This window comes from Lentinus tigrinus (genome assembly GCF_003813185.1).
Source record: "Lentinus tigrinus ALCF2SS1-7 unplaced genomic scaffold L226scaffold_3, whole genome shotgun sequence".
Classification (NCBI taxonomy): Eukaryota; Fungi; Basidiomycota; class Agaricomycetes; order Polyporales; family Polyporaceae; genus Lentinus; species Lentinus tigrinus.
In genome coordinates this window covers 1189844-1212877 of record NW_027137912.1, presented here as the reverse complement: position 1 = coordinate 1212877, position 23034 = coordinate 1189844, and the positions used below count along the sequence as shown (strand labels likewise).

The 23034-nt window shown below is 56.8% G+C and overlaps 8 protein-coding genes across 8 annotated transcripts; 6 read left to right on the top strand and 2 right to left on the bottom strand.

Moving 5' to 3' along the window:
• Window positions 1-94: 94 nt before the first annotated feature.
• L226DRAFT_557408 (kinesin-domain-containing protein) lies at window positions 95-4138 on the bottom strand. Its single transcript, XM_067683176.1, has 7 exons — window positions 3592-4138; window positions 2897-3541; window positions 2228-2844; window positions 1760-2175; window positions 1259-1711; window positions 1078-1210; window positions 95-1025 (listed from the first exon to the last, which is right to left on the bottom strand). The coding sequence occupies exons 1-7, from the start codon at window positions 4116-4118 to the stop codon at window positions 286-288; spliced, it is 3531 nt and encodes a 1176-aa protein (XP_067540745.1). The 5' UTR covers window positions 4119-4138; the 3' UTR covers window positions 95-285.
• A 142-nt stretch (window positions 4139-4280) lies between these two features.
• L226DRAFT_530349 (Elf1-domain-containing protein) lies at window positions 4281-4884 on the top strand. The gene is made up of 3 exons (XM_067679840.1): window positions 4281-4355; window positions 4407-4532; window positions 4584-4884. Exons 1-3 carry the CDS (start codon window positions 4295-4297, stop codon window positions 4721-4723), a joined length of 327 nt encoding a protein of 108 aa, XP_067540744.1. The 5' UTR covers window positions 4281-4294; the 3' UTR covers window positions 4724-4884.
• Window positions 4885-5194: 310 nt separating this feature from the next.
• L226DRAFT_542823 (kinesin heavy chain) lies at window positions 5195-9169 on the top strand (the record flags this gene model as incomplete). Its single annotated transcript, XM_067682154.1, has 16 exons — window positions 5195-5223; window positions 5283-5474; window positions 5540-5544; window positions 5685-5758; window positions 5811-5967; window positions 6036-6179; window positions 6241-6470; window positions 6527-7420; window positions 7488-7752; window positions 7817-7881; window positions 7937-8086; window positions 8143-8304; window positions 8365-8505; window positions 8580-8766; window positions 8825-9004; window positions 9132-9169. The coding sequence occupies 16 exons, from the start codon at window positions 5195-5197 to the stop codon at window positions 9167-9169; spliced, it is 2913 nt and encodes a 970-aa protein (XP_067540743.1).
• Window positions 9170-9326: 157 nt separating this feature from the next.
• On the top strand, window positions 9327-10370 carry L226DRAFT_192430 (uncharacterized protein). The gene is made up of 2 exons (XM_067672771.1): window positions 9327-10269; window positions 10324-10370. Exon 1 carries the CDS (start codon window positions 9484-9486, stop codon window positions 10084-10086), a length of 603 nt encoding a protein of 200 aa, XP_067540742.1. The 5' UTR covers window positions 9327-9483; the 3' UTR covers window positions 10087-10269; window positions 10324-10370.
• A 1406-nt stretch (window positions 10371-11776) lies between these two features.
• On the top strand, window positions 11777-13273 carry L226DRAFT_454043 (ARM repeat-containing protein; the record flags this gene model as incomplete). The annotated part of the gene is made up of 7 exons (XM_067675163.1): window positions 11777-11926; window positions 12000-12161; window positions 12225-12344; window positions 12402-12497; window positions 12556-12762; window positions 12817-13054; window positions 13107-13273. 7 exons carry the CDS (start codon window positions 11777-11779, stop codon window positions 13271-13273), a joined length of 1140 nt encoding a protein of 379 aa, XP_067540741.1.
• Window positions 13274-14169: 896 nt separating this feature from the next.
• L226DRAFT_453879 (TPR-like protein) lies at window positions 14170-15560 on the top strand (the record flags this gene model as incomplete). The annotated part of the gene is made up of 4 exons (XM_067675156.1): window positions 14170-14300; window positions 14369-14494; window positions 15047-15179; window positions 15240-15560. Coding segments are annotated over 4 exons (711 nt in total), but the record flags the coding sequence as incomplete, so codon positions are not given.
• A 216-nt stretch (window positions 15561-15776) lies between these two features.
• Window positions 15777-21652, top strand: L226DRAFT_609114 (uncharacterized protein). Its single transcript, XM_067686025.1, has 8 exons — window positions 15777-16274; window positions 16325-18575; window positions 18630-19081; window positions 19139-19409; window positions 19461-19730; window positions 19782-20785; window positions 20843-20988; window positions 21039-21652. Exons 1-8 carry the CDS (start codon window positions 15872-15874, stop codon window positions 21420-21422), a joined length of 5181 nt encoding a protein of 1726 aa, XP_067540739.1. The 5' UTR covers window positions 15777-15871; the 3' UTR covers window positions 21423-21652.
• Window positions 21500-23022, bottom strand: L226DRAFT_478705 (oligosaccharyl transferase subunit OST3/OST6 family). The gene is made up of 6 exons (XM_067676810.1): window positions 22633-23022; window positions 22460-22580; window positions 22302-22405; window positions 21923-22248; window positions 21712-21864; window positions 21500-21652 (listed from the first exon to the last, which is right to left on the bottom strand). Exons 1-6 carry the CDS (start codon window positions 22857-22859, stop codon window positions 21627-21629), a joined length of 957 nt encoding a protein of 318 aa, XP_067540738.1. The 5' UTR covers window positions 22860-23022; the 3' UTR covers window positions 21500-21626.
• Between the last annotated feature and the right edge of the window lie 12 nt (window positions 23023-23034).

Here is a 23034-nt window from a genome sequence, read left to right as displayed (position 1 = left end):
ACACGCAGCGACTAGTCTATTATGTAAGCCATGGTTGATGTCCAACCCAGATGCGTCGAATTTGGGAGGTCTTATATCCATGGACGAGTACCGAGCTGTACTATTCCATCGCAGTATGGTATACAATGCATTGGAGAGGGATAGCAGATGCGTGGAAAGCGAAGTAGGTACTAGTAATAAAGTTACAGACGAACGGAAAGAAGCCCTTAATAGCTTGCTGAGGGCAATAACAAATATGTATGTAGTACTCGTACATCTACTACTGATCCGACTGGTCTTGCCCATTCACCGAGGTGCAACAGTACGCCTGGTGCGCTGAGGACGCGTCCGCACGACATTCGTCGTCCGTGAATCAGTTAATGTCCCTACTGACGGCAAACCGCTCCGGCTAGGCTGCTTGAGCACGGGAATCGATGGCGCAACAGGAACGGGAATGGTCTCAATCGAAGTCGCGGAGGACGATGAGGAGGCCAACGACTTGACGAGGCCAGGCGGCGAATTACCTGGTGAAGGCTCCGTCCGATTCTCCTCGTCCGACGGGATTCCGTCTACGGGGGAGTCGACGACCATACCCTCCATTGCGGGCAACCCAGCTCCCTCCTCTTCGGGCAGCGGAAGATGTTCAGCGAGGAATGTTTCGCTTCCTACGGAGGAGAAACCCTTCGACCTGAACCGACGAACGAGGATGTCCCTGCTCTCCGTGGGTGGCAATTCTTCAACCATTTTCCGGCTGCGCTTGCGCGGTGTGAGACCAGTAGGCTTATCTTCTCTCGTAGCTTCTGTGGCAAGCGTCTGGGTTGCGCGACGTATGTTGCCAAGCGTTGTCGAAGCTGCGACATTGAGTCCGTCAACCGCCTCGGACATCCCAGAAGTCTCCGCCAGGACGTGGCGAGTAGTTCCGTCTATGTTCCTTGACGTAGACGCGATTCCCCGCTGCATGTACTTGTAGCCGGATTGCGCCTCTGTGACAAGATCGTTCGTCGCCTCCATGCGCTTTCGTTTCGCACGATGTTCACGGTCGAACGCTGGTAGAAGAACATGAGTACAGGTCCTCTGTTAGAAAAGCGGAAGATATACCTTGAGTGAGGGTCGTGTTGAAGCTCTGCATCGTCCCTTGTAGCTCTTGACTGAAGCCTGTGGTCGACGTCGAGACGGTGGCCTGCACTCCATCCAAGCCGTCTCTGATAGAGCTCTTCACCGTGTTGACAGCCTGTCAATGTACTCAGAACCTGCCCAGTGACACATCAGACAAGCATACCTTGACCCCTCCATCACGCAATCGCTTGCCCTCGACGCCTCGCTTTGTGAGCTGCTCGCTCCACGAGGACCCGCGCATGACAGCTGCCTCGAGTTGCTGGCCTTGCTTCTGCCCGAGCTGTTTCATCTCGTGCTCCGCCGCATTGTTGCTCTCGGTCATCTCGGAGAACGTCTCCCGCAGACTACGATCGCGCTCGGTCGTGAAGTCACCCAGCAAGCCGGAGATACGCTCCAGCAAGGCATCGGCAGAGCGCTTGGCCTCAATCCGCTCAGTTTCTAGAAGTCGCGTGAGGAGAGCGTTCTGCTGCTTGAGTCGGAGAACCTCGGTATTGGTAGTGTTGTCTGCGAGAGCTTTCGCCTCTTGGAGTGTTTGACGCTCCGTTGCTATGAAATCGAGACTCCCCTGTTTGATGGCCTCCGTTAAGGCGCCGAGGTCTTGAAAAGCTTTCTCGGCCTACGTCGAAAGTCAATACCAAGCGTACGAGGAGAATGGAGTACTTACGGTAGCACAGCTAGCCATGCTTGACGACTCAACCTCCTTGCAAATGGATTCGCAGTGTTTCCGCAATTCGTCGGCCTGCGAAGCGAAACTCGACTTGATGCTTTCCTGGACCTCGGTGATCGTAGAACGGATCGTATCGGCGGCCTCCTGAGCGGTATCCTCCTTCGCATGGATGAGTTGCAGCGCCTTTTGGAGCTTCTCGAGCTGCTCCTTGATGCGATCGGAGATGACAGATAGAGCCTCCAGTTCCTTCGACTGCAGTTGCTCGGTCTCGGTTTTCACCTTGTGGAGATGCTGCGCTGCAAGCTTTACGAAGCCGTCGACCTTGGTGGACATCGTCTCCGTCTCAACGGAGAGGGTCTTGCTGTGCGTGCTGACGACCTTCACGTTCGACCCAAGGGTTGCGGCTTTCCGTTCTAGGTAGGCAGTTAAGCAAAGAACATGTGCAGTCGAACCAAGAAGACGTACCGAGCTTGCCAAAGAGGCCATTGACATCACCTTCGTACTCTCTGGCCACCTCCCTCCATTCTGCCACGACTCCATGAAGAGCCTCTTCGCTCTTCTGGTGTGCCTGCCGCACGACGATCTCCTCCTCGAGCTGCTGCCTCGTGCCCAGCAGTTCGGTGGTCGTACCTTCAAGGCGGTCCTTCGTCACCCGCAGCTCTTCGTCGGTACGCGCAAGCAGAGCCATTGCCTCCTCAAATTCCTCCCGCACAGCCCTCATCTGCCCCTCCAAGATCTCGACCTGTTTGACAGCCTCCAGCCGCTCGGTCTCCTTGAGCTCCTGCTCGGCAGCCATCTTAGCCCACGACTCCTCGGAGATGATGATGCCGCTCTTCTCGCGGACGGCACGCAGGTCGGCGTGCAGGCGCGTGATTTCGGCGACATAGTCTTTGATGAGGGCGTTGCGCGTCATCTGCTGGTTGACCTCGGGACGATTCTTGATCGACTTCGCGCGGAGTGCGTATTCGAGCGTCGAGAGGGTCTCTTCCATGTTCGAACGTGCAGGAGAGATGGTTGCAATGATACAGGTCTTCGTGCGTCCGCCCAGTGAATCTTGTAGGATGCGAGTGAGTTTCGATTCACTGCGCTATCGTCAGCAAGCAAATCCTGGATAGGGAGGAGCATAGAACATACCGGTAGGGAACGTGCGACGAGGCATCCACGAGTGCGTTGATCACGCGACCGAGGGTGAGCAAGCTTTGGTTGATCATACCAGCCTCCTTTGCACGCTTGTCCACTGCACCAGAGCGACCGATGTTCTCAGAACCTGCCAGATCGACTAGATTCAGTTTGCCAACGCGCAGAAGCCCGTCGCCAGTGGAAGAAGGCATCGAAGTATGGATCGTGATGGAAAAGACGGAATGAGAACGGCTGGAGTGGTCATTGAACTTGGTAGCCGCGATCTGCCTCCTATGGCTCCCCTTGGTGAGAAGGGCAAGCGCGTCGGCGGCGGTCCTGACAGGAGTCTCCTCCAAGCCCTGGATGATGATGCCCTTCTTGCTTGCATCGTCGAACAATTTGAGGCTGGCTTGTTGAGGAGCTTCCTTGTGTACGCCCATTCCCATCGGTTGACTAGATCCGGATGGTGCAGGGAGCTCGGGAGCCAGGAGGTCACGGAGTTCCTCGTTGTACAGTTCAACGAAGGATATCTTGACGCTAAAGTCGGTGGAGGACGCCTCTAATTGCTGGAAGAGTTTGAAGAGTACGCGGGGGATCATCCCCGCTTGAGCGGAAGGGTTGCCCAACGGCGTGGTTGCGAGGTCGCCCTGCATAGTATGGCTGCATAGAGAGCATAAGACCACGAAGGTAGGAGGTCTCATAGCACTCACGTTTTCCCCGTGCCAGTCTGCCCGTACGCAAATAGCGTGCAGTTGTAGCCCGTGAGGACCTCCTCCAACATCGGATGGACGACGTCTTGGTAGATAGTTGCTTGATCAGCTTCAGGCCCAAAGACCATGTCAAAGGGATAAGTCCGCGTAGTAGGCAGAGTGACGACGCCGAGACTGGTAGAGGGGGCGGATGTCTCGATAGTAATATCATCATTTCTCGCGCCTTTGGTTGTGACAATTATTGGGGAATTATCTTGAATCTCGCGTTCAGAGCGGCGACGACAGCGTATAACAACCCTAATGTTAGTCTCTGCCTCGCTGCTCGCCAGTCGTTGCTGAGAGGCAGCTGCGGTCCTCGAGGGTCCAGCTTCCGCTGCTTGCTCGACGGAGGTGGCTAGGGTGGTTGAGCGTTGTGAGGAGTCGGATTTGGCAAGAACAGAGCGGGGTCTGATGTTCGTGGTTTGCGGTGGGGGCATCGCAGACGAAGCTGTTGTCCGTGCGCGGGAGGGGGGGCGGCGGAAAGCCATGGCGGGCAGATGATAGGGAGAGAGCACAGGAGCAGTGAGCACGAAGGCGACTGCCACTCAACATCAACGTCGCGCGCGTCGCGTGCGTCACGTGGCCGTCGCTCCGTGGGAATCTGCCTTATACATAGTCTAACTCAGACTGTCCGTCGTCTCTTGCTGTTCACTTGTACGGCGACATGGGCAAACGCAAAAAGTCTTCTCGCAAGCCATCTGCGCCCAGGAAGAAGGAGACACTGGGTATGCTTTCGTTTCTAATGTATCTGATGGGCTCACTGACCACAGACATAGAGACCAACTTCACTTGCCTCTTCTGCCACCACGACAAGTCAGTCTCCGTCCGGATCAACAGGAAAGAGGGGGTAGCTCAGTTGTTATGCAAAGTGTGCGACCAGAGGTATCAGAGCAAAGCCAACCGTATGTCATCACGCACATGCATGTGGGTCTCTGTTGACGGCAGGTACACAGACCTCACGGAGCCCATCGACATATACTCGGAATGGATTGATGCTGCCGACGCTGCAGAGAAGGAAGCGTCCTCCTCTCGGAGACCAGTTGCATCCTCCAGCAGGCCTCGTGCGCCTTCTATTGGCAGTGATGACGAGTAGTACCCATGTTCTCGTCACGCTTGTACTATCACACCACCATTTACGACTTGCCCTTGCTGATTTTCGGACTGGACTGGTATAGACTGTATCACCATGTACCCGTGTATTCTATACTTTCGCAATGTTGCATACATCGTCTGCCGCATCGTGCATCATGCCCAATCGTATTGTGTCTTCAGATTCAGCGCCGCTTGCCTTTATTGGGGCGCTTAGGACGCGTGCGCGAAGCTGGCGCGTGCTTGACAACAGCCTGCTTAAGACTTGTTCTTCATCCTCCTCCTCTTCCCGTCGTCATCGGATCCGTTGTTATTGTCGCCGTCTTCTGTTACCTTCTGCTTCTCTCTTTTGCTGCTCGGCGGGAGGCTCTGCTCGCTTACCTTCCATATACCTCGGCGATCAGTCCGTAACGCTCTCAGCCAATATCCTACTGTCCGTCCGTCGCGTCTCATTCAAGAGTGACCAGTAGAATCAATGTCCACGAACATTAAGGTCGTCTGTCGGTGGGTACTTTCTGACTATGATGGCGTGTGCCAAGTGCATGAACTCCGGCACAATGCAGATTCCGTCCGACTAACGCCATCGAAGAGCGCGAGGGAGGAGAGACCGTAGTTTCCTTCGATGACAACCTCCAAACAGTCCAAATTCGATCTCCCCAGCTGAATTCTGGACCGGACAAGGATGGTTTCACATTCGACCGGGTGTTTCCCCCAGGGACGAAGCAACAGGAGGTCTTCGACTATGGAGTCAAGGAGTGAGTCCTCTCTTCTCAGCGAGGTGTAATGTACGTCCAGCTGACCATCTCCCAGCATCGTAAAGGGTATGTAATACTCCTCTTGCCAAACACCGATCGTTCCGGATGCACTGGAATTGCGTATATGTACCTGAACACGTTACTGAAGATGCAATGGTCCTTCCTTTTCGAATACACAATCCCGCTGACCTCGCGCGTTCGCATCTACAGATGTTCTCGATGGATATAATGGCACGATTTTTGCGTACGGTCAAACTGGCAGTGGAAAGACATTCACGATGATGGTACGTTCGTGGATAGGGCTTGTAGGTGTCAATGCTAACGACCGCCACTCAGGGCGCCGACATAGATTCCCCGGAACTGAAAGGATTGATACCCCGCATCACTGAGCAGATCTTCCAGTCGATCGTAGAATCGGATGCTCATCTAGAGTATCTCGTCAAGGTCTCATACATGGAGATCTACTTGGAGAGGATCAGGGATTTGCTCGCTCGTGAGTGTAATCGGCGCTTCCTTGGTTGAATGCAACTGAGCGGCAATATCGCCTTTGCACGCGTGTAGCCCAGAACGATAACTTGCAAGTACACGAGGAGAAGTCGAAGGGTGTTTACGTGAAGAACCTCTCAGACTACTATGTCAGCAGCACTAGAGAAGTCTACGAGATCATGAGGCAAGGAGGTGCTGCCCGTGCGGTCTCGTACACAAGTGCGTACACCCTATCCCCATCTTGCCACCCGTTCTCACATGTATTTCTCCCTCCTGAAAGACATGAACGCGGAGAGTTCTCGTTCACATTCCATTTTCCTCATCACCATCAACCAGAGGAATACGGAGACGGGGGCTCAGAAGACGGGTAACCTATACCTCGTTGATCTTGCTGGTTCCGAGAAAGTCGGAAAGACTGGAGCGTCCGGCCAGACCCTTGAGGAGGCCAAGAAGATCAACAAGTCTCTGTCAGCACTCGGTATGGTCATCAACGCGCTGACTGACAGAAAGGTTGGTCTTACTGTTTCACGTCGCTACACACCTCTCTGACGCCCTTATCCTCCAAGGCGAAACACATACCATACCGTGACTCTAAGCTCACCCGTATCTTGCAAGAGTCCCTTGGTGGTAACTCGCGAACGACCCTCATCATCAACTGCTCTCCCTCGTCGTACAACGTGGATGAGACCCTCTCTACTCTTCGTTTCGGTATACGCGCTAAGTCCATTAAGAACACTGCTCGCGTCAACGCAGAGCTTTCGCCCCTCGAACTCAAGGCTCTTCTTTCGAAAGCTAATGCTGCCAACTCGTCATACCAGAAGTACATCGCCGCTCTCGAAGCCGAGTTGGCCATCTGGCGCTCCGGTGGACACGTCGAGCAGGCGGATTGGGCCTCCTCCGAGAAGGCGGGTGCACCTGCATCCGCTGCTCCGAAGAAAGCCCCTGCTTCCCCGACACCCTCTTCTACGCGCAGTCAGACGCCTGTCAACCCGTTGCTACAAGACTTGCGGGGCGACTCGGACAGCCGACCGCAGACACCCACGGTTGTCGGTCTGGACAAGGACGAGCGCGAAGAGTTCTTGAAACGCGAGAACGAGCTCAGCGATCAGCTTGCGGAGCGGGAGACTGCTCTCAAGGCGGCCGAGAAGCTAGTGTCAGAGCTCAAGGAGGAGCTTGCCTTCCTCAAGGAGCAGGAGACTTCCCTCTCGTCGGAGAACAAGTCTATGTCTGGACAGCTCAACGAGCTCCGTTTGCAGGTCGAGCGGCTCAACTATGACAACAAGGAGAGCCTCATCAGCATCGATATCCTCAAGGAGCAGAACCAGGATGCAAAGAACGAGCTTGAGGAGCTCCGCAAGACGATTGCGGACCTCAAGGCGGCCCAGAAGGATGCTTCCGCCGAAGACAAGGAGAAGCGCAAGCAGGAGAAGATGGCGCTCATGATGGCCAAATTCGATGTGGTACGTTGCTAGGTTCTGTTCGTCTCCGCTGTGCCCGGTACTGATCGACGTGCGACGGCGTTCTCAGCAGGGAACCTTCTCGGAGAAGGACGAGCAGCTGCGGCAGATCCTTGCGAAGCTGGATGCCATCGACTCCGATGAAGCCGTATCTACGCTCACGCACGAGGATATCGTGTCGATCAGGCGGCGTATGGGTGATGCTCAGGCTCTCGTCCGCGAGACCGTCGACCGACTCAGGCAGGTGCAAGAGGAGAATGAGATGCACCAGCGTCGCCGCGACGAGCTTGAGTCGCGCATCTCTGGTCTCGAGGCCGAGTACGAGGAGCTGCTCGGTTCGTCTTCGGTTGCCTATGACGCACTCACACTCACTGACTGCCGATGACTTTGCATTTACAGAGAAGACTATCCACGATGAGGAGGTCAGCAACGTGGACATTGCCGAGTCTATGGCGGAGCTCAAGGTAAGTTTGATCGGTGAACTGGTGTTCTCTGTTGGTGGCTGAAAATTTTCCTCAGAACAAGCTCGAAGCGCAATACGCCGCGAAGCGAGACGCACATGCTGGCGAAGTCCAGGATCTGAAGCAACAGCTGGAGATCAAGGGCAACGAAATCCGTGCGCTCAATGCCACCATTGACAGCCTGAAGAGCGTCAACGAAGAGCTCAAGGTAACGTGGCTTCCTCTCCATTCCTGCATGTCGCTGGGCATTCACACACCCGACAGCGTGCATTTGCTGTGACGTCGGCTGGTATTGAGGGTGGCAAGAACTTGGCGGAGAGCGCGCAGGACCTTGAGCGCACGCGCAAGGCTATCAGCGTCCAGCTTGCCGAGTTCGATGGCGTCAAGAAGTCGCTTATGCGCGATCTCCAGAACCGGTGTGAGAAGGTAATAGGCTTTCCTCGCTTCCGGTTTAATTGCTCACTAACTGAACATACATACGCGCAGGTTGTCGAGCTCGAGATCCAGCTCGACGAGATCAAGGAGCAGTACAACAACGTCATTCGCAACAGCAACAGTAAGGCGCAGCAGAAGAAGATGGCGTTCCTGGAGCGCAACCTAGAGCAGCTCACCATCGTCCAGAAGCAGGTGAGTTTGACGTCCGGTCACTCAGAGATACACTAGCCCGTTTTCGCTGATCCGGGACCTGTGCAATTTTTTAGCTCGTGGACCAGAACTCCGCCCTGAAGAAGGAAGCGGGGATCGCAGAGCGCAAGCTGTTGGCGAGGAACGAGCGGATACAGAACCTCGAGGCCCTGCTCCAGGATGCCGACCGCCGGCTGGCTATGCAGAACCAGAAGTTCGAGGCGCAACTTCAGGCGGTGAAGGAGCGGCTCGACCAGGCGCGCGGTATGGATAATGATTGTGCTTTACCGTTGTCTTGGGCTGAGACATTTGTCGGGACTAGCGCAAAAGGCTGCCACGTCTTCGCCATTAAGCTTTGGCCGGATCGCCAAGCCGCTGCGCGGAGGCGGCGGGAGCGCAGCGGCAGCTGTTACGAGCCCCCAGCCGGCTTCTCCGAGCATGGCGAACCCTTTGGCAAGAGTGCAGAACGAGGATTCTGGGTGCGTCTTCCTTTCTGCTTCATGTACGTGAAGGCGGTCTGTTACTTACTGTATATCTGTTTACCTTTGTGTGGCCAGTACTGGTGCGTGCTTCTTTCTCTGTGTACGTGACGCGCAGGATCATGTGCTGACCGGTGGTGTGTCTTTCAGCCAAGCGGCAATCGTGGTTCAACTTCAACTCGCGATGAGCCTTGCCTGGTCGCGCCTGTCCTTGTCACGTCTAGCGGTCCCGCACTGGTTGTATTTTATGCCTCGCATCTACTCGTCTATTGTTTTGTCCGTAATACAGAGAGCAAAGAGCCATCTCATGCAGATTACCGGTGAAAGCGAGAACACCGGGCCGCATCCGCCTTGGGCGAAATTTTCGTAGGGTAAAGCCGATCAAACGGGCCAATGGAGAGGTGGCACGAGCGACAGCTGCGGGGGGCGAGGACGAGGCGCGATGATGTCGAGCGAGCCGTGGTGAAGCATCCGCGAAGCGGAGGAGCGAGAAGCCGCCTCGATGGTCGAAGGGCTGACTCGGACCTGCAGCGGGCGAGGAAATTATGTGTGCAAAATTGCGGAGGATCTGGCGACCGCGTGCGCTCCGAGAGGCAATTTACGGGCATGCAGGCGAAGACTCGCGGACGCAGAGGCGAGGGCCAGGCGGGACGGCCTGTGGGAACACACTCAGCTCTCCGTCAGGGTCGCGCAGGCGCCGGGTGATGGACGTGCGCGGCAACGGCCGGGGGAGGCGGGCATGTTATGTGAGCGGCCGGATATGGCAGGTGAGATCGTTGGGAGGGAGCCGGGGGAGGCGAGAGGCGGGGGACGCCTGTCGCGAGCGTTACACGTGTCAAGAGGCCGACGCGCGAACGACCGCGCATCGAGTTTCAGCGCGATCAAATTAAGGACATGCCAATCCCCAATTATTTTCCGTATTTTCGCGCACATTTACGAGGCGGTGGGCGCACTCGCCGCGTCCTCGCGCTCTCCTCCCGCCACGAGGTTAGCGTCCTGCCAACCTAAGAGGCCGTCCTCCTTCTCCTCCTCCCCCGCCGTCCTTGGTCCCCCGCGTACTATACTGGTGCGTCGTCCTTTTCCATTCCTCTTGCCCCCCGTGTGACGTCGTCTCCCGAGCGGACGCGTTGCGACGCGTCTGCTTCCTTTCTCCCGTGCGCGTGTTGCACGCCTTTCTTGTCCGTTGCTTCCCGTTCTGCCCCCTACGTTGCTCATTGCTCTTCCCCAGCTTCATAACAATCGCGCTTAGATCCTGCGCGTAAAGCCCGTATATTGTAGCCTTTCGTATGTGAGTCACCGCTTCACGTGTCCCGTCGTCCTTATAAGCTCACCGTCCATCCAGGATTTCGACCTGCTATGTCGACAAGTAATCACGAAGCATCGCGTAAACCTTCTGGATCTTCTTCGCAGTCCCGCGGTCACTCTCCGTCCAGTTCTCCAAACCCTGTACGTTCTCTTCCACCTATGCGCGTGCTTCCCGCCATTGACTGTCTATATAGATACACTCACACAGGAAGGGTTCTGCAAATATGTTCGGTGTAGCTATGGCCCCCTCGAACGGGCTTAAGACCCTCAACTCCGGTTGGCAGGTGAGCTGTCCGCTACATGTCTCTCCCCCGGCGCCGTCGGGCCCTGACCCGCGTCCAGGTGTGGGGAGGCGCAAACTCGTCAAGACACCCATCAAGTTCCTCGGCCACCAGCATCCAAGAGTCGGCCATGTCGCACACTCTCAGTGAAGGCTGGGGCTCACGCTCCGCAAGCGGAACTTGGGACGAGATTGCGGATGCTCAACAGAAGGACTTGTCAAGCTTGGTACGTGTCTCAGGCAACCCCTTTTCATCGTGCGACCTCTGCGGCATTATAGAAGCGAGCTCATGTCAATGTTTGTCCTTCCCAGGTGAGGCCACGCCAGGTCTCTGCACAATCGGGAGGCTTGCCAGCGTCGGCAACGGGTGTGACCAAGCAAGGACAAATCCCCTCGCAGCAATACAATGCTGTACTTGGTGTGTTGACATTTTGACGCTCGGTCCATCACGCGTCTGCTAACGCTCTTGTCCCTTGCAGGACAAAATGCGAGTCCCGTGGGCAACTACGACTCGCTGCAGTCCACCTCTCTGGTAGATACGGACCTGACGGTCGCGCTGCGCGGCATGGCAGTTGAAGACGAGTACGGGCTGTCCCAGCAGAATGCCTCCTACCGTCAGGGCTCACAGCCCTCCGGCATGGCTCACCCCTCCAACCAGGGGCTCCCTGTGCGTGGTCCTCAACAACCCCCACGAGGACCATATGGAGGGTACCCGCAGACCGAGTACGCTGCGTACTACTCTGGTCCATCATACTCTTACGACGCCTACCGGACGACCCCCGACCCGTCCATGTATGGGTCTTCCCCCGCCCTCACCGCCGCGACTGCCGCTCCCAATGTATATCCTGGGTTGGGACCCCAGACGTTGCACCCGCATACTATGGCTGACCTGCACACTCAGCAGTTCTATGAATATGTCGGCTCCCCGCGCACCTTAGGCTCGCAATACTACTATCCTACCCAACCCCTCGTCTACCATGCTCCCCCTTCCCACTCACCCATGCTCACTCAGCATCAATTAGCCGGTGGTGACAAACGTCGTGATCAGGTACGTATCCTGACGCTTCCCCCGCTACGGTCCCTGACAGCTAGCATTCAGCAGGCACTGTCACCACAGAACGTGTTGTACGCTAACCTTCGGTCGTCGCCCTCACCGCACTCGTCACCGTACGGTGCACCTGTAGAATACAGTCCCCAACTCCCGCACGGTATGCCGCGTGGTGCCGTATTCCCGCACGGTGGCAACGCTGGACAAGGGTTCGGGCACGGTGGACGTCACGGTCGGCGTGGAGATGGGGCAGTGAGGAGTGCACAGCTGGACGAATTCCGGGCGAACAAATCGCGAAGGTGGGAGCTAAGGGTGAGTACTTCGCGGCGTCTGACGCAACTCTATCTCCAATGGCTTGCCCTTGCTGACGCTGAAATTATGCTAGGACATCTTTGGGTATATTGTTGAGTTCAGCGGGGACCAGCACGGGTCTCGCTTTATTCAGCAAAGACTCGAGTCTGCCACAAGCGAGGAGATGGAGATTGTATTCGACGAGATTGTACCCCAGTACGCTGTCCAGCTGATGCAGGATGTCTTCGGGAATTATGTGCGTCTTCCTATAATTCGCTTCCGAGATGGGATAGATCCGCTGACGCACCGATGTCCACAGGTGGTGCAGAAGATGTTCGAGTATGGTACCGCAGCGCAGAAGGCCCGCCTGGTTAGTACGATGGAGGGCCAGATCCTTGGTTTATCGTTACAGATGTATGGCTGCCGTGTGGTGCAGAAGGTGCGCGCCTTGTCGTCGTGTTTCGTGTTGACTAGATGCTGACTGCGGATGCTGTAGGCGATTGAGTATGTGAGCCCGGAGCAGCAGGTGATGTTTGTCCAGGAGCTTAGTCCGAGCGTCCTGCGTTGCGTCAAGGACGCCAATGGCAACCATGTGAGTGTTTTGCTCCGTTACGTGCCCTGCGCTCCGATGCTAACGGTGGGCGTTGTAGGTCATCCAAAAGATCATCGAGCACGTGGTGCCGGACCGCCTTGGCTTCGTGAGCGCGTTCCGCGGCAGCGTCTATGAGCTCTCGACGCATCCGTACGGTTGCCGTGTGCTCCAGCGGTGTTTCGAGTACCTGCCGGAGGATCAGACCCGGCCTCTTTTGGACGAGCTGCACAAGTACGTCTCGAACCTCATGATCGATCAGTTCGGGGTAAGGGTGTTTCATGTGCAACTATTCTTCCATAACTCATGGCATTCGGCGCAGAACTACGTTATCCAGTTCGTTCTGGAGAATGGAAAGCCCCAGGACCGGGCGATGATCATTGCGAAGCTGACGGGCCAGATGAACAACATGGCCAAGCACAAGTTCGCGTCGAACGTCTGCGAGAAGGCACTGGTCACTGCTGACCCGGACAGCCGTCGCATGCTCATCGATGAGATCATGACTCCCAAGCAGGATGGTCTTAGTCCGATCATGGGTCTCATGAAGGACTCCTTCGGGAGTAAGTGCCGTTGTTTCGTGCACACCGCGATCTTACTTATGCCTTTCGACAGACTATGTTCTGCAGAGGGCTCTCACTGTCGCCGAGGGCGAACAGAAGGAGCAGCTGATCAGCAAGGTCCGACCGCACCTCGTCAACATGAGGAGATACTCGAGTGCCTACAGCAAGCACCTGTCAGCCAGTAAGTCGACTGTCATTCATCGTTGCCCTGGTCGCTGACCCCTCTTCCAGTTGAGCGGCTCCTCGAGAAATGCTCGGCGACGTCTGCTTCTGGAGCAGAAGCCGCCCCTGCAGAGGGCGGCAAGGAATCTATTTAGGAATGTGTCTCGTCATCATCGCTTGCATACTCTACAACGTTCGCTCTCAAGTCATATAGTAGTCACGCATACCACCACTAGTCTCAAGTCTCAGGATATCCGTCTATCTCTCTCAATCTCTCTCACTCGCATCTTCATCGGTCATCTACACTACACTACTATACTGCATCTTGTCTACTGCATCTCCAAATCGTCGCTGCACGTCGCTCTGCATCATACACATAATCGCCTTCCGCTCCTTTCGTTTGTTGGATACTTCGCTTGGACCCTGTCCATAGTCTCCGCTCAGCCATCATTGCATAGCCTCGTCTCCGTGCATTTTGCCAGTCTGGTCGCTTGTCGATACCGTACCGTACCCCCTTGCATATCGTTTAGTTACCCTCAGCAGTGGCGCCTACTACCCAATCGTTGATACTCTCTTGCCAAATAGCCCTCCCTCGAGTACCCGTCCTATACGCCGATAGATATAGCTGGTATAATCTGCAATCCATAGTACTCGTGTCGCCAAATCGCTGCTGCTGTTGTGGTCGAGCCCTCGAGTGATGAACTTGAGGCGGAAGGTCACGGGCGCTCATCCGAACCAAGTCCGCGTCATCCGGAGAACTTCCTCGATCTCTGATCTGTGTACTTGACGCAACTTGCTTCCAGCCCCCGTTGTACCTTGTTTGACCTTGTGCATCCATACCCGACGCACATAATACACACCCATGTCTTCGACCGCTCAGAAGGAGAAGGACAAAGTACGCGTTCATCTCCGCTCATTTTACGCGGTATTCACTTCATCTGCACGTAACACCGCAGGGCAACGCGGCCTTCAAGGTGGACGACTTCCCGACGGCAATTGGCCATTACACGGCCGCGTTCATTGCGGACCCGTCGAACGCGACGTATCCCCTCAATCGTGCTGCGGCGTATCTCAAGCTTGGCAAGTGAGTGCGTGTGCGTTCCCTACTCGTGAGACTGCAGAAGGCCCTGATTCCTTGAGCGTATTCTGAAGGAACGAGGACGCGGAGAGGGATTGCGATGCGGTCCTGCGGATTGACAAAAAGAATGTGAAGGGATACTTCAGGCGAGGTCAGGCGCGAGTTGCGCTGCAGAAGTTGAAGGAGGCAGAGGCAGGTGCGTGCCCATGTTGCTTCTTGGTCCTTTGCGCCACCGATGTCAATGCGACATGAAGACTTACAGGAGGCCCTGAAGCTTGAGCCGGCGAATGATTCTGTGAAGCAGGAGCTGAAGAAGGTTCAAGAGGCTATGAAAGCCATACCTCCCGCCCCGAGACCGGTGCGTGCCCGTATGGCTTGCAGCTCTGTTCTGCCTCCAATCTATGTGTCGTACAGAGAAAGCCCATCGATGTTTCTACTCCGCCAATTCCTGTGGCTGCCCCTCCGAAGCGGAGGCGAGTGCCGATCACCATCGTAGAGCCTGAACTGGCACCTGTCGCGAGTACCTCCAGCGCTGCGACAAGTCAAGATGCGAGCCTGCTCACACCAGTATCCTCCCGACCGCTCACTCGGCCTACGTCGCAATCCTCCGACGCTGGCGCCGCCACTAATTCATCAAAAGTTCTTGGACCATCTGCACCCAAACCGCCCCCACAAAGCTTCAAGGAAGCCAAAGCCGCCCGCGAAGAGACACGACCCAGAGGAGGCATTTTCCGGGCCGATGGACAGAGCAGTCTGTTCTATGCACCAAAAGCGACCACTGCGAACGCGGAGGCACCCAAGCGCGAGCCTCCACAAACGATGGTGGCGTTCATGAAGATTTGGGAGACGCTGGAAACGGACGAGGAGCGGTGGGATGTGCTTCGCGTGAGTATGCTTGCATGTGATCGTGTTCCCGGGGATGCGAGCTGACGTGGACACACGTAGCAAATACCAGCCACGCGATTGCCTGTGCTGTTTAAGGCGTCGCTAGATGCGTCCATCCTGGCTCGCGTACTACAGAGTCTCCGTGCTGCGCTGTCTGCAGCGCCGGAGGACGCGGAGAGGGCGTTGGTGGTGCGCGCTTACATGGTCAATCTTCCGCGTGTACCCCGGTTCAACTCTGTGTCCCTGATGCTGAGGAAGGAAGAGCGTGAGGACGCTCAGGCCATATGGGACCTGCTCGGACGTTCGCAGAGCGAGGGCGTCGAGGGCGAGATGGACAGGCGGAAGGAAATCGGGTCGCGGAGAGCATGGGGTTGTCACTAGCTGTATTCGAAGGGTCGACGTCGCGACATGTTGTCATCTGTAGCCTGCTGTAGCCTTCTCACGCAAGCGCAGGGTACCAAGTATCACGGTCTCACAGTCGTAAACGCGAAGGTAAGAACACTGAACAGGGCTGGAACAGGGTAAGAAGGCGTACGTTGACGCGGCCCGCCGGGCGGAATACGTGGACCCAAACTGGGCCAAATACGTCTCCAAGCTCGCGCCCGCCCATCGTCACCTCACCCACCGGCGCCGAGCCCTTCTCTCCTGCCTCTCGCTCGTCTTCTCGCGTCCTGGCTGGACCGACGTTCACTATGTCCACCGCTGGTGAGGCTGCATCTCTCTTCGGCGCGCCAGACACCGCGCAAGACCCTTTCTCGGCCGCGCTAGGCGGCGAGAACCCCCCGGACGACACGAATAGCACCGCACACAGCTCTAATACCGCCTCGGACCTCTTTGGCTCGGCTACCGACGCGTTTCCCGTCGACGGAGCTGGTTCTTCGAGTGTAGCCCAACCGGATGCGCAACAGACGTGGTACGACCAAGCCGGCCAACAGTCCTACGGTTATGACAGCAATGCAGCGCCCGGATATTCGCAGTCATACCAACCGCAGACGTCCTACACCCAGACCAATGGCACATACTCTCAGTACGGTCAGTATGACCAGTATGCCCAGAACAACGCGTATCCCCAGCCCGCCGCGTCCAGCAATTCTGGTGAGTTTTCGCACTTCAACGGGCTCCTCAGTCTTCATACTGCTGTCTAGCGTACGAACCCGCATATGCTCCTCAACAGAGCTATGCGCCCCAGAGAGCCTATACGCCGTACACGCAGCCCGCTTCCACGTATGCTCCTGCAACTACCGCTCAACAAGCTCCTGTGACGCAGAACGGGACGTACTCAGCGTCTTCGTACGACCCATACAAGCCCACGCAGGCCCAATCAAACTATGAGCCCGGTCTGTATGCGACAAATGCCCCTTCTGCCTCCACGCACTCCTCATACGATCCGTACGTTTCGGCCTACACCGCTGCACCTGCACCGGCACAGACATATTCGTATGGGACCGATTCGCACATGGTTTCTGTCCCTCCTCCTCCAGCACCTCTCAAACCCGAGCCCACTCCAACTTCTCCTACGGTATCCGTTGACCAGTATCGCCCCAAGACGTTCGACGCGTATGACCCGCCTTTACCGCCAATCAAGGTCAAGCATACCCCCCTCCCCCCGCGTCCGGTCTACAACGCACCCGTATCTCCACCCCTTCGGTCGACTTTGTCGCCTCCTTCGCTCGCACCTCCACCCCAAGGACCACGGAGAACGCCTGAGCCGCACCACCTCCCACCTCCTCGTCGGGACAGTCATTCGTCCGCTCTACACGCCCCGTCGCATCACGCGCCTGCAGAGTCATATGCTCCACCTGCCGTGAATGGCGCAGCTCATGCCACGACGTACCAGCCAAACTACAATGCGCCTTATAATCACCCTGCTGCGCCCAGTTCCAATGGTCCATATGGAGTTGGACACGGACATAGTCATAGTGGAGGCGAATATTTGCCGGAGGGGCTCCCAAAGGTCAATGAAACGTACGCACCATCCCAGTCCGCCTACATCCCTGGTCTCCCCCAGCAAACAAGCCCTGCTGAAATCTTCGACGTCCCGGATCACAAGCCTCCTCGTACGGAGCAGACGAATCACGTCTTTGACCTTCCAGCGACGCAACGGATGATTTCGCCTATCGACGAACCGATTCCTGAGGTGGATGAAGAGGGGACACCCCAACCTCCATTCACTGAGCCAGTGCAGCAGGTACCAGCTCCGGCTGTCCCTTCTGCTGCCCCTTCATCTCCGCCGACCTCAGCTGGTGCGCCTCCAGCGGCTGTCCCTCGCGCCCCCAATCCGAGCTCGTCGCCAGAGAGGACATTATCTCCCCCTCGTGTAATCAGCGCCGTACCTCCTCCTCCACCGCCGCAGAGTCAAGCCCCAGCTAGTACGTATGATCCATATGCGCCACCGCCCAAGTCGGACACTTCAGACAGGGCCAAGTCTCCTGGCGCGTCCTCGGTTCGGTCAATACGGTCAATACCGAGCGCACCGAAACAGAGTTATGAGCCTCCAAGGAGAGATTCTATCACCACCTCGCCGTCTCTCAGCAGACCTCTGTCCAGCCAGTCGCGCCGCTCTACCCTGTCCAGCCAGTATGACCCACCGCCTCCGCTGCCCGACCCGAAGCGCGCCATCTCGCCCACAGGTTCTGTTCGCTCTGTGACGAAGCAGAGTGCCTATGACCCTTACGCTCCTCCCGCTGGTGGACCTTCCGCGGCCCATGGGCGGACTACGTCCAATGGATCATCATACTCCACGACTTCCATCGCCGATCATCATGCTCCTGTGCGGCATCCCGTGCGGACATCAAGTGAACACACCTACGGCAGCTTCACCATTCCCGAGACCACGTATACGCCTAGTGCCCCTCCCCTTCCTACGTACGATAGAACCGGTGCGCAGGTGGTGACGCTTGCGGCCCCGGCGCACTCCACATACGCGCCTTCCCCGTCTTTGCTCGGAACGAATGATCCTCTCGGACGGGCATCTGCACGGGTCCCTGTCGTTAGCTTCGGATTTGGTGGAAAGCTAGTGACCTGCTTCCACGGTGCGAACATGAGTGCAGGTTTCGATGTCGCGCTCTCTGCTCGTCAGTCTACGGACGTCGAGATCCGTTCGTTACACAAGGTGATCCCCGAATCCGCATTGGACACGTCTGCGACGGCGTACCCTGGTCCCCTATATTCCGACCCGGGATCGCCTACCGCGAGCCTCGTCCGGACAGGCGCTCAGGCGCTAAAGGCGAAGAAGGCGAAGGTCGTCAAGTATCTCGAGGACAGGGCGGAGGAGATGGCGGCTGGCTTGGGCTACCATCGGGCAGGTACCGTGGACAGGAGCCGTGCGGAGGCGAAGCGGATATTGGTGTTGCTGCTCAAGGTCATGGTGGAGAATGATGGACGGCTGTCCGGCAGGTAAGCCAAGCCAGAGTCGCACTAAAGAATGCTACTGATATACTACCCCAACAGCGCCCAAATCGATTCCGCCGTCCATGCAGCTTTGTTACCGGAGGAAGGAACAGTGTCTACGACGGATTCGACAGGTTCCGCGTCTATGATCCCGGCGACCTCGACAGAGCTGCTCTCCAGCAGCTATTCCTTGTCTTCTGCTGTTCCGAACACGCAGGACCAGACGATATCGAAGACGATAGTCCGCTCCTCCCAGCTTGACAGAATTCAGGACTTGTTGGCCCGTGGAGACCGCCGTGGCGCATGCCACTACGCCGCCGACGAGAAGCTTTGGTCGCATGCATTGCTCATTGCGAGTAGTATTGACAAGGAGTGCTGGAAGGAGGTTGTCACCGAGTGGATACGTGCAGAGCTCGTGACGGATACGACATCGGCTCAGGGCGAGGTCACGAACGGCAGGGAGCCCCTGCGGGTTGCATACAGTCTATTCGGTGGGAATGGCGCTGCTGCAGGTAGGTTGTGATACCTTTTATCCTCACTATAGCCAGTCTTGACAACAATCTACACAGTGCAAGAGCTAGTGCATCCGAAGAGTCTTCTGCAACATGTGCCAAGTCAGAGCAATCTGCAGGTCCCTCAGCCTGCAACTGCAATCACTCCCTTGACTCCAAACTTCCAATTGATACAACCTCTGAACATCCCGCAAGAGGTGCTCGCGACATGGGCGAAGACAGCGGCAATGATCCTCTCGAACCCGCCAACACCTGAGTCCTCTGCTGCCCTCACTGCCCTTGGTGACCAACTTGCCGCGCATCAGTGGATAGAGGCTGCTCATGCATGGTGCGTTGTCTTCAGATGATGCTTTGCCCAGGTTGCTGACCTCGATTCCAGCTACCTGCTCTCGCCGCAGACCTCACCTCTCGGCGGTCTCGGTAGTAGTTCGAGGTTGATCTTGCTCGGAAGCCCTCCTCCTACTGCGTCGCCCACGTTCTATAAGGATCCTGATCCTATCATCTTCTCTGAGATTGTGGAGTTCGCCATGTCGCTGGCCACGCCAACGAAAGGACAGGAGCCATTTGCAGGTCTGCCACATTTGCAGCCATACCGGCTCATTCGGGCTACATGCCTGGCAGAGCTTGGCCATGTCCAACTGGCCACAAGGTACCAGCATCATTATTGTCATGCAGAGCCATCACTGACACGCAGTTGCAGGTATTGCGAAGCTATCACTGGTTGCATCAGTCGTTCCCCGTACATCAACATCGTCTTTGTCCAGCAGCTCAAACTCCTCACGGACCGTCTCATTGCTGCGCCGCAGTTGGATAAGAGCGGTTCGTGGATAGGTGGAAAGATGGCCAAGCCTAGCTTGGACAGCATCGGCAACTGGCTGGAGGGACGGTTCACCAAGTTCATTGCTGGGGAAGGCGACTCGCCAAAGCCAGAAGAGTCGAAAAGCATGGCGACGCAGCAGTCGTACAGCGGTCCATTCGCCAACTACAGCTCAATCTCCTCCGAGACGACATCAGCATACCCGTCGCCACATCAATCGGTCACCGACCTCACGGAAGTACCTAATGGGGCGCCTCCGTTCCGCACAGGATCTGCACTGGGCAACCGCCCGCCGTCGCGAGCTCACATCCCGATCAACAGGGCATCGTCCGCTATGGACTACGCACGTCCCTTTCAGCAGCGTAGAGGATCGTCGCCCATTGCCCGAGTGGCGTCTGCGAGCGCGGCCACCTTTGCTGACGTGGGGCCTTACGGACAGGCACACGGGCTGTATGGGAATGGTCCAAACGGATACACTCCCGGCCCTGCCCACGGCTCTGATCACCTCAAGCCTGATGGTGACGTGTCCGGACAGCATTCAAAACTCACGAGCTCAAGCTCGTGGGGCTGGGGCGCCTCTGAGCCAGACGTGTCCACGCCCACCGCGTCAAGCTTCGTGCACCTCAACGACCAGCCTTCTTCCGGAACATCCAGCTCTGGATTCATCTCTCTCATGGACGACCCGATGCTCTCCGCCACGCCTACCGGATCGAAACAGCTCACGCCTCCTCCACCGCGCGCGTCCCAGAGCTTGGATGACGACGATGACGACCTTGGTCTCGGAAACTCTGCGGTCAAGAGGAAAGCCTCGGCAACCGAGAATGAGGGCGCCGCTAGCGACACTTCAGCTAAGGAAAAGTCTAAGCCTGCAGAGCCGGAGAAACCTGGTATGTGTGTATTACCCCAACTTATCGCGCAGGTGTCTGACCAATCCACCATGTCAGAAGTCAAGCAGACTGCGTCCAGTGGTTGGCTCAGCCGGTTGTGGAAGCGCGCCGACTCTACCTCCCCTGCCCCGGTCAAGGCGAATCTTGGTGAGGAGTCGAGCTTTTACTACGACAAGGAGCTCAAGCGATGGGTCAACAAGACCGTGAGTGTTTCTGCATGTTATCGTGGGTCGTATTCTCACCGTGAGTATAGGCGGGTGCGGAAGCTGCGAAGCCATCCCAACCTCCACCACCTCCCCGTGCGCAAACCGCGTCCCCAGGTAGAGCACTTGGCGCGATGCCGCCGCCGTCACCGCTGGGTGGTCCGCCACGCCCCGCAACGGCGCAAGCGATGGGTCACACCATCGACCTGACCTCCGAGCCGCCCCGCAGGCCACCTACACGAGTGCGGTCGAACTTGGTGCCCAACAACGCGGAAGGATCGCCGGCTACCCCCACATCCCCGCTCCCGCCCTCCGCTACCCCACCTCCTGGTAACGGTCCCCCCATGGGTCGTCCTAGAGGTGCGGCGGGAAAGCGCAACGTCAGGAGCCGTTATGTCGATGTCTTCTCGCAGGAGAACGGTGGCGCTAGCTAGACGTTGTCATAACTCATATCTTGTGTCTCATTGCTTGCGAGGCCTCTGCAATCCCTTTTTTGTTTGTATCGATATTTACGTATCTGGTTTGGACCCTGATACTGCTATGAATGCTCCGGCACACACGTCATGCATCATTCGACATGCAGTAGTAGATAGTAGATCGCTGAAATTCGGAACAATCTTTTACATGCACAATGGTCCCTACAGTAGGAGCTTGAATGGATAGCCTGGGAACACATGACACGTCAGTCTTGCGAAACTCTGGAGCGATCAAAGTTGTACTTACTCCGGTTCTTGACACGGAACAAGGAGATGAGGACAGAGAACATGACAAAGATAACTCCCGACCACAGGTACACCTGCAGACGCTGTCTGTACGGGTTCGTCTGGTACGGCGTGACGAGGGTAAGCATGAGGAAACCCGACGCAAGCAATCCGTCTAAATTTAACGATCAGTCACTCAGTTGCCATCACACCGACCGGCGCAGTGCACTCACAGACGAATGAGACAACCTGGACTTCCTGGCCAAACTGGTTCTGGTATCCAGGCGCAATCCACTGGCCGTTCGCACCACTGTTGGGCATACCGCGGATGCGGACGAACATGAAGCCTGACGTCATCACGAGCGAGGTGAGCACGATGCCGATTGCCCAGGCCCAGCGCGAGCGCAGGATGGGGAGGAAGAGCCGGACGGTAGAAAGGAAGATGAGAGTGACACCAGCTGCGGTGCCATACTTGCTCCAGTCAATGGGAGCCTTGTATGGGATGGGGACGGGGGTGTATTGCGAGAGTTGCTCGGCGAGCGGGCCGGCGTCGAAACCGCTACACAGACAAGGGTTCATATCTCGGAAGGAGGAGTGCATATTGCTACGTACTTGGAGAAGTCATAGACAATGGGCGCGGTGCGACCACTCGCGGGGCGGCGGGAACCTTCAGCAGGAAGATGGACGTGGAGGACAGGTGCCGTTTGCATACCGAGCTAACCATGCAATATTGAGTGTTGAAACAAGTCAGGCCGTAACACATTACACACCTTTTGGAACGTCCCCATAGCATTGTCGAAGTCCGCCGTCGCGAAGAAGTGGGTGTCCCGCTCAGAGGCAGGTACCTGAGACCATGACTTCGCAACCGCCGTGAACGAAGGGTCGAACTCCCTGCAAGCCCAATGAGCTTTCCGCATAGATTACTCGATTTAAAGCACCTCACTTGCAAGGCGCGCATCTCCTCCGCGGGTCCAGCGCAGTGAAGTGGATGCTCGACGACCAGGTACGCTTGGGGTGCGTCAAGAGGTTGTATGAAGAGTCGTCTAGCTTGATTAGACCATTGTTCGCGGCGGCAAGCTTGACAAGCTTCTGATGCGCGTCCTCTGCAGATATAGATGCTGCCAGACAGAAAGGAAGAGATAAAAGAGCGAGGAGGGGCAGCAGCAGCATGGCTGGAGGGGACAAGCTTGAGCAGCCACCACGTAGCTGCGCGCGCGCGACGCGACGTGTCGCTGCGCACTGTAGGCGCGGAGATGGCGCTAATCTCGTCTGTGGTTTACCACCGCCAGCGGCCCAGGGTGGTGACACTGTCCGGAGGCTTACTGTTACGGTCAGCTTCAACTTG

Coding starts and splice junctions, on each gene's coding strand:
- L226DRAFT_557408 (XM_067683176.1), bottom strand. CDS start 4,118: ATGGCTTTCCGCCGCCCCCCCTCCCGCGCACGGACAACAGCTTCGTCT. Junction 2,845..2,896: donor TCGTCGCACGTTCCCTACCG/GTATGTTCTATG, acceptor ACGATAGCGCAG/TGAATCGAAACTCACTCGCA. Junction 1,026..1,077: donor CAACACGACCCTCACTCAAG/GTATATCTTCCG, acceptor TTCTTCTACCAG/CGTTCGACCGTGAACATCGT.
- L226DRAFT_530349 (XM_067679840.1), top strand. CDS start 4,295: ATGGGCAAACGCAAAAAGTCTTCTCGCAAGCCATCTGCGCCCAGGAAG. Junction 4,356..4,406: donor CAGGAAGAAGGAGACACTGG/GTATGCTTTCGT, acceptor CCACAGACATAG/AGACCAACTTCACTTGCCTC. Junction 4,533..4,583: donor GTATCAGAGCAAAGCCAACC/GTATGTCATCAC, acceptor GCAGGTACACAG/ACCTCACGGAGCCCATCGAC.
- L226DRAFT_192430 (XM_067672771.1), top strand. CDS start 9,484: ATGGTCGAAGGGCTGACTCGGACCTGCAGCGGGCGAGGAAATTATGTG.
- L226DRAFT_609114 (XM_067686025.1), top strand. CDS start 15,872: ATGTCCACCGCTGGTGAGGCTGCATCTCTCTTCGGCGCGCCAGACACC. Junction 19,410..19,460: donor ATAGAGGCTGCTCATGCATG/GTGCGTTGTCTT, acceptor CCTCGATTCCAG/CTACCTGCTCTCGCCGCAGA. Junction 19,731..19,781: donor CATGTCCAACTGGCCACAAG/GTACCAGCATCA, acceptor ACGCAGTTGCAG/GTATTGCGAAGCTATCACTG.
- L226DRAFT_478705 (XM_067676810.1), bottom strand. CDS start 22,859: ATGCTGCTGCTGCCCCTCCTCGCTCTTTTATCTCTTCCTTTCTGTCTG. Junction 22,249..22,301: donor ATTGTCTATGACTTCTCCAA/GTACGTAGCAAT, acceptor TTGTCTGTGTAG/CGGTTTCGACGCCGGCCCGC. Junction 21,865..21,922: donor CCAGGTTGTCTCATTCGTCT/GTGAGTGCACTG, acceptor CGTTAAATTTAG/ACGGATTGCTTGCGTCGGGT.